This window comes from Lemur catta, chromosome 8, assembly GCF_020740605.2.
Source record: "Lemur catta isolate mLemCat1 chromosome 8, mLemCat1.pri, whole genome shotgun sequence".
Taxonomy (NCBI): Eukaryota; Metazoa; Chordata; class Mammalia; order Primates; family Lemuridae; genus Lemur; species Lemur catta.
Window position 1 is genome coordinate 26,787,788 of NC_059135.1, and position 14,190 is coordinate 26,801,977.

The window sequence follows — 14,190 nt, forward strand, 5'->3', positions numbered from 1 at the left end:
TGTATGCTTCCAATTTGTTTTAGCAAAGTTGTACCAATTTACATTATACACTATAGATCCTAAGATTGCCTACTATTTCTAAAAAGTTAACAATAGTAAACTAGACCAAAATAACCCTGTTGTTCAAAAGGTAGTTATTCTAAACCTCCTCTTTACAATATTATTTATTGCTTGTAAGAGTAGTAATATATATTCATAGGAAAAAATTTCACGAGGATATATACCAATGTACTAATTATAATTTTCTCTGAATTATAGTTTTATGAGTTTAAATTTCTTCCTTTTGGTTTTTGAAATCACGTGAGTTTTCTCCAGTGAGTATGTTTGGCTTATCATGTGTTTTGTGTCTTACTTTATTAAGAGTCAAATTTAAGGCAATTACAGTTGGCATAAAGTTTCTAGAATTATTCCATTAGATATTACCTCATGAAGAGATACAAAGTCTTAACCATTTTATATTTCTTTGTTTGCCAAATCCAAAGCAGTAAAAGACTGCTTTTTCTGGTTTTGACATCTATTTTAAGTGAATAAGAAAGGATCTTTGACGGCATTGAATGAAAAAGAGATTAGGCGTCATTCCAAGAATCACATTTAATTTTTTACACTGAAAACACTGCAGTTATGCTAAAATTCCATAATTGTTTTACAGGATTGCAAGTCAAGTAGCTGCTTTGGATCTTGGCTATAAACCTGGAGTGGAAGCAATTCGCAAGAACCCTCCCAAAGTGCTGTTTCTCCTGGGAGCAGATGGAGGTTGTATCACACGACAGGATTTGCCCAAGGATTGTTTTATTATTTATCAAGGTAAATATCACCTGTGACACCAGAAACAGAAGAGAATAGTACATTGTGTACATTGGAAACCATTTGGCAATATATTTAGTGGACTGAATATTTTCCATTTGGGAATTTTGCCTCCTCCAACCCTCAGTTTTTTTAAACCAAACCACAGATGCTATTAGTTACATAGTTGATACTGCTATTAAGAATTATTATCTGTAACCTGAGTAATATAGTGAGACCCATCTCTACAAAAAACATAAAAATTATCTGGGCATGGTGGCACGTACCTGTAGTCCCAGCTACTTGGAAGACTGAGGCAGGAGGATTGTTTGAGCCTAGGAATTTGAGATTGTAGTGAACTTTGATAAAGCCACTGCACTCTAGCCCTGGCAACAGAGTGAGACCCTATCTCAAAAAAACCCTAGAATTATTACCTGATGTTATTTAATAGCAGAATTAGAAGCAACCTAAATGCTCAGTAACAGGAAATTATGGTTTAACCAATGGAATATTATAATAAACATTAAAAGTCAACTTTTCAAAGAATATTTAGCACTATTATTTAATCAGGGGAAAGCACTTTTATATAAATAGTATGAAAAGTTAATAAAATCACTTGAGTCCTGTGTTACAGGACATTTAATGAATTACATTTAACATAGGTACTCTGGCTTTTTGTGTTTGGCTCATTTTCTTGAATTCTCACTCATTGTAAATGTAAGCAAGTTTCCCAGGAACAAATGGAGTATTCCTGCATGTTTTATAGAGAAAAGTATTGAGTAACTTTGTACTTCATTTTACAAATAACACCGTCATTTTACAAATATAATAGGCTTTATATTGCAGTGGCACATAAAAACATTATACAATATTTTGTGTCTTCAGTTTGATAAAGTTAAACCAAAATGTATGAACTAAAATCCTATTCCTAGTTCTTTCTGGAGACAATCATTGATGACGGTTTTGACATGCGTACTTGATACATCTTCCTATGTGTAACAACCAGGTACACAAATGAGCTCAAACTGTGTATTGTTCTACAACTTTCTTTTACTTGACTCAAGTCTATTTCTAAAGGTCAAGTTTCTTTTTGAGTAACCTTTTTCTTCTACCAGTTTTTTTAAAATTATTAATGATTGATAGTTTTTCAGAATACTATTTTCTATAATATCATTTTCCTTTCTCTGTTTTTTTTTTTTTTTGAGACAGGGTCTTACTCTGTTGCACATGCTAGCTAGAGTGCAGTGGCATCATCATAGCTCACTGCAGCCTCAAACTCCTGGGGTCAAGCAATCCTCTTGCCTCAGCCTCCCAAAGTGCTAGGATTACAGGCATGAGCCACTGTGCCTGGCCTATCATTTTCTGTTTATGCCTTTCCAGTATTATTATCATCCATATTCTCTTTTATACTCTGTGTTCCTCCCCCATTGCAGTCTACTTTACCAGTTTTCACTAACTGGTATGTCTGAGCATTTCCATTTTGTGACCATTTCCACTTTGTAAGCATCAATATACTTAGTTGCCCATTATATATGTGTGTATGATATTATACATATTTGCATAAAATAATCTGGGAAGATACATACCAACTGCTTTAACAGTAATTTTCTTTGGGAAGGGAGTTGAATTGGGGATGAAGTGGGCTTTAATTTTTATTTCTTCATTGCTATATTGGCTTAATTTTAAAAATACTTTTGTAATTTTACAAATGGGATTTAAAAGGATTTGTACTATCTTCACGTATAGTAGCAAATCAGTTTTTTACTAAAATGTTGTTTGCCATTTTCCATCTTCTCACAGGACATCATGGTGATGTTGGAGCACCCATAGCTGATGTTATTCTCCCAGGAGCTGCTTATACAGAGAAATCTGCTACTTATGTCAATACGGAGGGCAGAGCTCAGCAGACTAAAGTAGCAGTAACACCTCCCGGCTTGGCAAGAGAAGACTGGAAAATTATAAGAGCCCTGTCTGAGGTATTTTTGAGGCATTTCTTTGTGACAATGCTAAAGGGATATTTGACATGTTAACTTGTTAAGAATGATTTTCAAAGTCAAGAAAGATGCCAGTCTGAAATGCAGAGATGATTTGAATAATTTCTATAGGAAAAATGTGTTCAGAAAATCGGGATTTGAAATTGGTGCTTTTATTACTGATTTATTTTTGTCTAAAACCTATTCTTTTAGCTCTTTTTGGTGTAAAGATAAGCAGTGTGAGATATAAAATAATAATATACTATCTGTAAAGTGTATATCATTAATAAGAGGTTAGAAGCATTCAGGTTTAGCATAGCATTGTCTCTAATCATTTATTTCATAATGAATATTTTCAAAAGATAAATTACTAATGTACTGACAGTTGTTTATGAAGTAGAATTTTTGACATTTGTGTTTCCCACATTGCTGCTTCTATAATAAACATATGACTGCCAGTGGACACCGGTAGATTTTTCCATAGTACTACATTATTTCACCATAGTTACAATTACATATTATTTGCCATTTTTAAGTGTTAAAGCTTTAAGTCATTTTTTGGGACCTGATATATTGTAGATTGTGGGTATAACTCTTCCATATGATACTCTGGATCAAGTGAGAAACAGATTGGAAGAAGTCTCTCCTAATCTTGTTCGATATGATGATGTTGAAGGAGCTAATTACTTCCAGCAAGCAAATGAGCTCTCCAAGGTAAAAGCTTGCCTATGACCAGTTTTCATAATGGCGTATCTATTGGTGTAACAGTACTAATTTTAAATACTATTATTGGTCTCCTTTTATATGCAGCTAGTGAACCAGCAACTTCTTGCTGACCCACTTGTTCCACCTCAGCTAACTATAAAAGACTTCTACATGACAGGTATGTAACTGCCAACATAACTCTGCAAAAGATGAAGGATGAGAAGGAATCAGATCATCTCATTTAACATTATAATTCCAACCTGTAATTGGTAGTATTTGATATTGTTAATCTTTGAAGGTTTTCAAACATGGGGACTAATGTAATTATATTTTCTGATTATATTCTAAATTTTTTGTTTCTGAAATGTAAACAAAGCATGAAAATCAAACGAGATAATAGATTTTAAATATAAAGTTTTAAAAATTATTATATATATTTTTAAAGACAGCATCTCGCTCTGTTGCCCCTGCTAGAGTACAATAGCACAATCATAGCTCACTACAGCCTTGAACTCCTGGGCTTAGGTGATATTCCCACCTCAGCCTCCTGAGTAGCTAGAACTATAAGCACACACCACCATGCCCATTTTTTTTTTTTTTTTTTTTTTTTTTTTTGTGGAGTTGGGGTCTTGCTTGCCATGTTGCTCAGGCTAGTTTCCAACTCCTGGTCTCAAGCTATCCTCCCACTTTGGCCTCCCAAAATGCTGAGATTACAGGCCTAGTAAGCTACCACACCCAGCCTTAATTATAAAATTTTACTATTGTAAGGAAAATCACTATAGCAATTTAGGGAGAATTTTTCAAAGTGGCAAATAACTGTGAAAGTTTTTCTGAGAATTATAGGTGGAAAATCAAAACATTTAAGATGTGAGACATCTTAAACAGTGCTTCTAATGTAAATTGTTAGAATATTTTTAAGGGATGCAGACCAACTGATACTTGTTTACTGCAGAGTCTTATAACAGTTGATAAACTATTATATGAGATAGCTGATAGATGATTGTATTTTTTTTTATTTTTATTTTTTTTGAGACAGAGTCTTGCTCTGTGGCCGGGGCTAGAGTGCCGTGGCATCAGCCTAGCTCACAGCAACCTCAAACTCCTGGGCTCAAGCAATCCTTCTGCCTCAGCCTCCCGAGTAGCTGGGACTACAGGCATGTGCCACCATGCCCGGCTAATTTTTTCTATATATTTTTAGTTGTCCAGCTAATTTCTTTCTGTTTTTAGTAGACACAGGTTCTCACTCTTGCTCAAGCTGGTCTTGAACTCCTGACCTTGAGTGATCCTCCCACCTCAGCCTCCCAGAGTGCTAGGATTATAGGCATGAGCCACCATACCCGGCCTGGTAGATGATTTTAAATAATTTTCTATCTAAAAGCACGATTTTTAAATTTTATCTAAGATTTTTTTTTTTTTTTTTTTGAGACAGAGTTTCGTTCTGTTGCCTGGGCTAGAGTGAGTGCCATGGCGTCAGCCTAGCTCACAGCAACCTCAAACTCCTGGGCTCAACCAATCCTTCTGCCTCAGCCTCCCGAGTAGCTGGGACTACAGGCATGCACCACCATGCCTGGCTAATTTTTTCTATATATTTTTAGTTGGCCAGATAATTTCTTCCTATTTTTAATAGAGACGGGGGTCTCGCTCTTGCTCAGGCTGGTCTTGAACTCCTGAGCTCAAACGATCCACCCGTCTCGGCCTCCCAAGTGCTAGGATTACAGGCGTGAGCCACCGTGCCCGGCCTAAGATTATTTTTTATAGGTCTTTTAGTTATATTATAAAAGTTATTGTAGAATACATAATTAATTCCCCCATAAAGTATACAATTCAGTATATTTTAGTACATATACTGTTTTCTAACCTTTTTTCAATAATAGTATTGCGTACATTTTTTCTACATTTTTAATACTTTTCTATGATTTTTTTTTTTTTGAGACAGAATCTCACTCTGTCACCCAGGCTAGAGGGCAGTGGCTTTGTGGCTTTGTCATAGCTTACTGAAACCTCAAACTACTGGGCTCAGGCAATCCTCCTGCTTTAGCCTCTCAAGTAGCTGGGATTACAGGCATGCGCCACTATGCCTGGCTAATTTTTCTATTTTTTGTAGAGACTGGGTCTTGCTATGTTGCTCAGGCTGGTCTCCAATTCCTGGCCTCAAGCAATCCTCCCGCCTTGGCTTCCCAAAGGGTTAGGAGTATAGCCATGAGCCACTGTGCCTAGCCACTGTTCTAATTTTTTAGTGGTTGTATACTGGTGTGTTGTCTAGCTGTTATATAATTAATTAATCTTTCCTAGGGGATAGTTATTAAAAGCATTTAACCAATAAGGAGCTTATCTTTGGAATTTGTTGGTTACATATAATTGCATAGAACCTTATAATCTTTTTTCCCCCTGAATATGTGCAACATAAAGTTTTACTATGCTTTTTAAAAGGGCATATTATCAGCTAGGTGTGGTGGCTCATACCTATAATCCTAGCACTTTGGGAGGCTGAGGTGGGAGGATCGCTTGAGCCTAGGAGTTTGAGGTTGCAGTGAGCTGTGATGACACCATTGCACTCTACCAGGGGCAACAGAGTGAGAATCTGTCTCAAAAAAAACCAAAAAAGGCATGTTATCATAATGCACATTTTCTTAATATCTTTCAGATTCAATTAGCAGAGCCTCACAGACAATGGCCAAGTGTGTCAAAGCTGTCACAGAGGGTGCGCATGCAGTAGAAGAGCCATCCATTTGCTGAAACAGCTACTAGGAACTGGGTTTTGCTACAAATGGTTAACGGACAGTTAAATTGGAGTGATCTCTTACAGGTTTAGCTCTTCTTAAAAACAAAATCTGAATAATGTAATATTTAAGGTTATACTATGCTTATTTGAAAATGATATTGCAGTTATCAAAGAACTTTGCAGTTTCAAAAGCATTTATGTATTGTGTGCAAACGTTGTTAAATAGTCTAATAAAACTGTATGTAGATGCTCTTTCATGTAAAAGTATTGATAATGTTTGTGACAAATACAAAGAAATCCTTAAAATATAAATGTTTTGTTTATCATCATAAATTATTTATGTTTATCAAATGGATGAAATGAAAAACTTCCTTTAAGACCCACTTTTTTATAGTGCTAAAGAAAAGATTTAAGCACTATCAGGGTGGGTAAATAGAAAAATATATAATGTAATCACACATCAGATATGTATCTTGGACAATGATAATTAATAGTAATCATAACATTAGCTAATGATTATTCAGCTTTTTTTTGTGCTAAGCACTCTGATTTTCCATGTATTATTTTCTTTTGTCCTGGCTATAATTCTATGAGATAGTATTATTATCTAATTTCACTGATGAAAAAACTGAAGCCCGGGCATATTAAGTAGCTTGCCCAAGGCTGCACAGCACAAGTCATAGATGCAAGCCTAGTTCTTTTACTCCGAAGTCTATTCTTAACTGCTACACATAATTCCTTTTAATTAGTACAGATTCTATAGATTGTTACTTCTAAGAATTAGTATTGAAGAGTTTAATGGTTAACACATTCTTCTGTTTTCTCTTGAATTTGCTTCTATAATGTCATGGTGATTTATGTGGCATTTTTCTTTGTATAACAGATTATGCACTTAAACACACTCTTGGAATGAGGGAGGTCTCAAGAGATATAATTAAGATTCTCATTGATGTTCTGTATTCATTATATTAACACCATCTGTAGTGTTAAATCAAATAAATTATTCCAGTAATAGAAGACAAAACTACTAGCTTTAATAATTTTCAAATGTCAAAACAAAAAGGAAGTAAAAATTTTACAATTAACCTAGGGGATAATTAAAGGTAGATTAAGTTTTTGTTTAAATCTATGTTCAAAATTTTTTTGTTTTGTAAGCCTTTTTTCTTTCTACTTTCACTAAAGATTTATCCTAACTATAGGATGCCATTTTTAATATAAAATAGGATAAGATTTTTAGAATAGTATTTCATCAATGCTTTATCTTTAAAAATTGTATAAAATTTGTCACCTGTAACAACTTTTTCAGAAGAGTTTATTTTATCCTCCTTAGTGATACATCATGAAATTATGTACTTTGCTTAAAGTACTTGGCATAAAATTCCTAGTTGTACAAGATTGTGTAAATTCTTGCCCAAAGTGTTTGAATTTAATACAGACTTATTCCTCTCTACTTTCTTCACCCCTTAGCACTGTGCTGACCTCAAGGGGACATACTCCAAGTTTTGTATTTTACACAGTACTCTTCAGTGAACATGTGCAGACTTCATAGGGTTCTTGGTGAAAGCTAAGTTGATCCAGGATCTTTGGGCTACCCTCTAGGCAGCATGTGTTGAACAGCTTGTAATTCTCTAAAGGATACTTTGAGGTAAGTAAGGAGTGGTTAGTCTATCTTACAGGCACATATTAATGTCATAATACTAAATATTAAGGTTATTGTAAGCATAAACATTGAAGATGTTGCTAGAGGAAAAAAAGACTGAAGAAGAGCTCCCAGATAGAGGACCTTCTAAATATGTACTGTTAAAGCGTTAAATATATTATGGCTAATTATCACAAAAACCCAGCTAATGAAATGTATTAATTGATACTCAATAAATATCAAATAACTTGCCCGTGGTTACAGAGCTAAAGACTAAAGGCAAGACTGTTTAATTAGACGTATTTTTGCTATCCTATCTTGCCTAGAAATAATTTGGACATCTATAAAGGTTGAATGTACAAGAAAAATCTTAAGGCCTGAACTCTATATGGAATGCCCCCTAAATTTTTTATGAATCATACTATAATGTATACATTAAAGTATCATACTTTCTTACCAATACCCACTAAATGATCATGTATTATTGGTTGCTGCTGACTTGCTGAAACAACATTTCTTGGCAAGTCAGACAGATCTTGTTAAACTTTGGAAAAGTTACTTAGAAAAATTTTAAGATTGTTTCTTCATGTGTAAAATGAGGATAAAATTTGTAATAATTTTCTATACCCAATTCCAGCTTTATAGAGTTATTATGAGAATCAAATCAGAAAGCTTATAAAACAGCCTATTTCCTGACACATAATTTATAAGTGCCCCACATGCTTAATAATTGAGGACCATCACTGTAGGAAAATGTATATTCAAAATGTTACTGACAATTTCAAGAGGTTACAGCTAAAGCTCATCCATGGGAGTCCTTAATCCAAAAATTAAGAGACCCCATTTTAAGCGAATCAAGTGAAAACCCAATTCCATAGGTTGTGAGCAAAAGTCATGCCTAATACAACCTCCAGTTTATGTTTTCCTAAAGAAATCCATGCCTTTCCTAGGCTCAGAGGAATTAAATGACTTGTCCAAGGTCAACATAATCAACAAAATATGACTAGAGAACATCCGCTAGTGTTACGAAAATAAATTTACTATGTAGAACTCTTCTAATTATGTTATTTTAATGGAAATTTTACCAGTTGCAGTAAGATTTACTAAGTCTGTTGGATTCTAACTCCTAGAATATAACAAAACATAAAACAGTACTATCAAAAGAGGGACAACTATTAATATATACTAGTGACAGAAAGGGTCCTGAAGTAGGGTTAGAGCTACTGATGTTTATAAATCAGGTGGATATTCTTGCCAATGTAAACCTTTGGTTAATATAAACAGCCTTATTGCCAAAGTTACTCCACCACTATTTGAACTACCAAGGAGAGGAAATAAAGCAGCTTAGTAACCAAAGCAGTGGTAATATTAATAGAGGTTTTTAAAAAATGTTAACATTGTCATTCATGTCTGCTGTTAAAATGTCACTAGCATAGTCATTACAAATCCATGTTAACAAAGTCCCAGTGTGACTATGAATATTAAGGCTCACCCAGAAATTAATGATATGCATTTTGTAAGGCTAATACCATCTTAGCATAGTTAGACCTTATGTTTTATTTTTTATTAGCTCAACTTTTAGAAGCAAGTAGGCATGAATAAAATGAATAAAGATCTATAGAAAAAAATTGTGTGTGTACATATGTATAGTCACCTTTTATAAAAAGATGAAGATGAGCCCTGCATATACAGAGGTCTAAAAAAAAATTAAAAATTAAAAAAAAGGATGAAGATATCTGAGAAGTTCCCTAATATGTTTTAAATAACCAGTATTTTAAAATATTTTAACAATTATATTTTTTTTTTTTTTTTGAGACAGAGTCTCGCTGTGTTGCCCAGGCTAGTGTGAGTGCCGTGGCGTCAGCCTAGCTCACAGCAACCTCAAACTCCTGGGCTTAAGCGATCCTGCTGCCTCAGCCTCCCCAGTAGCTGGGACTACAGGCATGCGCCACCATGCCCGGCTAATTTTTTGTATATATATTTTTAGTTGGCCAGATAATTTCTTTCTATTTTTAGTAGAGACGGGGTCTCGCTCTTGCTCAGGCTGGTCTCGAACTCTTGACCTTGAGCGATCCACCCGCCTCGGCCTCCCAGAGTGCTAGGATTACAGGCGTGAGCCACCGCGCCCGGCCTATATTTTAACAATTATTTAGCACTTTAGTTTGCTGACTTAATTTAGCCCAAGGGACAAGGATGTTAATGAGAAAACTATTAGTAGACCTCAGGTCATACATTTTAAGAGAACAAGGATCTCTAAACCAAATATCTTCTGTTTAAAGTGTTCTTTGTGTTTTTCACCACTGAAAATGTTTAAAGATTGACTTACCTGTGACTGATATTCAAAATCTCTGATATCTTAATATTTTTAAATAACTTACACTGAAAAGCATATGTTGCTATTGAAAAAGATGGCAAATAGACAGTCTGGGACTAGTGATTGGTTTATAATGTTTAATTTGAATTGGTACCTAAAAGATCTTGAGATGATTAACTTTTATTAAAATCCAACATTAAATATTTGCAGAGGCCAGGCATGGTGGCTCATGCCTGTAATCCTAGCACTCTGGGAGGCCGAGGTGGGAGGATCACTCGAGGTCAGGAGTTCGAGACCAGCCTGAGCGAGACCCCGTCTCTACTAAAAAATAGAAAGAAATTAGCTGGACAACTAAAAATATATAGAAAAAAAAATTGGCCGGGCATGGTGGCGCATGCCTGTCATCCCAGCTACTCGGGAGGCTGAGGCAGGAGGATTGCTTGAGCCCAGGAGTTAGAGGTTGCTGTGAGCTAGGCTGACGCCCCGGCACTCTAGCCCGGGCGACAGAGTGAGACTCTGTCTCAAAAAAAAAAAAAAAAGACTAGAAGCAACCTGTCTTTATCTAACATGTATCATTACATAGATAAAGTTAAATAATAATAGAACAGATGCCTTCCTGTAGCTCCCCAAACTACAATTCCCATAAAGCATAAAGTGAAAGTTTATCTTTTCCTTAGCTGGAACTACATATACACACCCCTTCATGGGATGAGACTTGTTTTGTATCTATAAACCTGGAGGGAATGGACTAGGGGAAAGTGTATCCCTAGGCAGCAGCATTCTCTTGGGAAATTGGGGTTATTCCTCAGTAACTCCTGCGTCCCGTGTGACCCATACCCTCACCTTGTTTATCAGCACTTTCCTAGCCAAGAGTGTGCGTCTATCGATTTTCAAGCCTTTTGTCTTAAGAGATGGGCTGGGCTTCTTACTCCTTTTATCCCCTGTATCTCTAGTGGTTTGCTTCTAATGTTCTTAGCTAATATTTTCCTCTCACAACATTCCCAATCATACATGAAGTGCATTTTCTACAGGTTCAATTTGTAATTAACATCTCATGTATTATAAAAGTGATAAACTCTATTAAAAGTTTACTTTTTCTGCCTGGCCTTCATTTGGAGCAGGCTCACAAAATATCTTGCCCTTTGGTAAAACAGGAATGATTCTCATCCAAAAATGGGATATTAGGACAAATATCTTATAAAGGAGTGGTTTTAGGAAAGTGTGGTACCCCGTATAAATCTATCGAGTGCCAGAAAACATATTATATCATTATTACTAATATATTTGGGTCTTGAGAGTCCACATCTTATTCCACTGTGAACTTTTTGGAGTTGATTCTTCCATTCGTGTTTGTGGTTAAATTCAGTAAGTACATGTGCAAGAGAAGCAATTTTCAGCAAGAAAATGAAAACACCCTAAAAGGGAGCATAAAGCTTTCTGCTAGGTGAACCATCAAAGAGATTATTAGGAGCTTTTTATGCTTCTAAGACAGTGACCTGCTATTAATAGCTTTATATACAATTAAGCCAACTAGGCAAGACTGTGCCTACTTAATATTATATCCTGGGCAGTACCCAACATGCTCTTAAATGTGAACATCCTGATGTTAACTCTTAATTATTATGCCCGATGCTCAATACTGAGTAAAGTAAGTCAACTGCTCACTCCTGGGGATAGCAGCTAATTTTTCCCAGGCACCAAGATATTGGTTAGGGTACTGGACAAGAAATTTTACTAAATAGACCCTGCTGCCCAGGAAGAGGTCATTCCTTTCTCCTTGTGGGCACTTCCCTCCCAGAGTGGGGTTGACATACCCTTTGACTCAGCATAGTCACAAACAATTAACAGCTGAGAAATTATTGTCTCTGCTATAGTCTCACAGGCCATGTAGCACATTTAGCGACCAAAAAGATGCCAAGTATCAATTTCCTATTAGGCCCATAATTCTTTCCCTAGACCCTTTTCTCCCCTGAGCCACTCCACCAAACTGGTATCACAGGTGTTGGTCACAATTTTCTCTCCTCTCCAAGTGATAAGTTCACTGTCAATTAGAACTTTAATTACTAAACAGGTTTGATTAGTAATCAGTTATATTCTTACATTCAGTTACGGTATCATGCCTAAAACTTTTCTTCTCCTGGCAAAGCAACCATAATCATTAACTATTCACATTTGTTCACCATCTTAATACTGCTGATTCATGTCAATTTGGTAGCCACTCTGATTCCCCTATAGTTTTTTGCTCTGCTATTGACTGGTAACCGTTTCCTTTTATTATGCTATACAATTTATAGCATAGACAGTTCTTCAAGACACTGTCTTTTATTTCTTTAAATTTGTTGATAGATGACCTAAATTCATCAAAATCATGTCCAAGTGATGAGCAATTGAGTAGAAATTAGTCACTTGTAATACATATGCTGACAAAACTTAGCTGAGTGCAGTGGCTCATGCCTGTAATCCCAGCTACTCAAGAGGCTAAGGCAGGAGGATCACTTGATGCCAGGAGTTTAAGACCAGCCTGGGCAACATAGCAAGACCTTCATCTCTAAAAACAAATGGAAAAAAAAAAACAAAAAAACTAGCCAGGCATAGTGGCACACTCCTGTAGTCCCAGCTACTCAGGAGGCTGAAGGAGGAAGATTGCTTGAGCCCAGGAGTTCAAGTTTACGGTGAGCTATGATTGTTCCACTGGACGCTAGCCTGGGCAACAGAGTGAGATTCCATTTCTACAAAAACAAAACAAAACAAAAAAACTTACTCTCAAATCATAATATAAACTTATTTTGAAAATATTTTAGACTATGTATTTTATTGAACTATATAAATCACATTTCCTATATTCCATCTTTTTTATTCCAAAACTTTCAATTATCTTGAATAATATTCCTTCTTGTTGACTGTATCCATATTTGAAAGACTTATACAAATGTGGATGTAAATTGAAATAATTTTTCCCTTTCCAAATTATCTAGATGTATTTGGCTTTTATTTTTAAGTACGGTTGGGAAACATCTACAAACTTCAACATGGAAATACTCTGGAGTAGAAAAATTTGCATGTTTCCATGAATGAAACATTTAAGCACTCAAATGTAGAAATAAAGCAAACATGAAAAACCATTCTTTCTGTTTTTGTAGAGCAAGGATCCTGCTCTTGTCACCCAGCCTGGAGCTCAGTGACATACATAATAATCACAGCTCACTGTAGCCTTGAACTTTTAGGTTCAAAGTATCCTTCTGTTTAAGCCTTCAGAGTAGCTAGGACTACCATGCCCAGCTAATTTTTTGACTTTTTGTAGAGACAGAGGTCTTGCAGTATTGCCCAGGCTGGTCTCAAACTCCTGGCCTCAAGCAATCTTCTCGCCTGGACCTCCCACAGTGCTGGGATTATAGGCATGAACCACCATGCCCATCCCTGAAAACCATTATTTCTGATTAGGTATAAGTAAAATATATTTTAAAGAATCTATTACTGTGCAGCCAAAGTTTATTTCTCCAAGGGTTTTCTTCCAGGAATTTTACAAGAACTGGAAAAATAATTGACAGCCATCTTCCTCACTTATGGAAAAGTAATTGCTGTTGGCAAAACAGGTATCAGAACGTAGCTCTATCTTATTCAGAATTACTGTGTTTGGAGCTGTATTCTCCTTGAGTCATGCCAGCAAATTAGAGAGGTGATTTTCAATAGCAGCAATGATGAACTTGAGTCAGCAATGTCTTGGGCTCTAGTTATTGCATGTACATTCAACATGACTTTGATTAACTAAATCTGTGCAGCATTTAGGCTGTTTTGGAAACTTCCCTTCCTGCATGTTTCACAATTCACTGAGATTGTAGATTTTCAGCAGTATTCCAAAATTGGGAAAAATGATCAAGCTATGAGCAGGATTTGGCAATCATTGTATCTAAGACTATTTGCTATGTGGCAGCACTATGAGATATTGTACACACTGATTTGTGAGTTAAGGGAGAAAGCTATGGAAGCAGTTCTGCAGATTTAAATTCTGGCTCTACCACTTACCAGCTATGCCATTTCTATTACTATTACCTAT

General features: G+C 35.7%; 1 protein-coding gene across 2 annotated transcripts in view; it reads left to right on the plus strand.

Moving 5' to 3' along the window:
- The window catches only part of NDUFS1 (NADH:ubiquinone oxidoreductase core subunit S1), a 40,225-nt gene that overhangs the window by 20,958 nt on the left and 5,077 nt on the right, over window positions 1-14,190 (plus strand). The window contains exons 15-19 of one of the 2 annotated variants that reach the window (XR_006736999.1): window positions 650-804; window positions 2,584-2,759; window positions 3,336-3,470; window positions 3,567-3,639; window positions 6,106-7,828. Coding sequence is in view for 1 of the 2 variants with exons in the window: in XM_045560263.1 (XP_045416219.1) it covers window positions 650-804; window positions 2,584-2,759; window positions 3,336-3,470; window positions 3,567-3,639; window positions 6,106-6,197 (631 nt within the window). In the remaining variant the exon portion in view is untranslated. Of the gene's footprint in view, window positions 1-649; window positions 805-2,583; window positions 2,760-3,335; window positions 3,471-3,566; window positions 3,640-6,105; window positions 7,829-14,190 lie in introns of those variants that run through there. The other variant, XM_045560263.1, reaches the window with a different exon arrangement.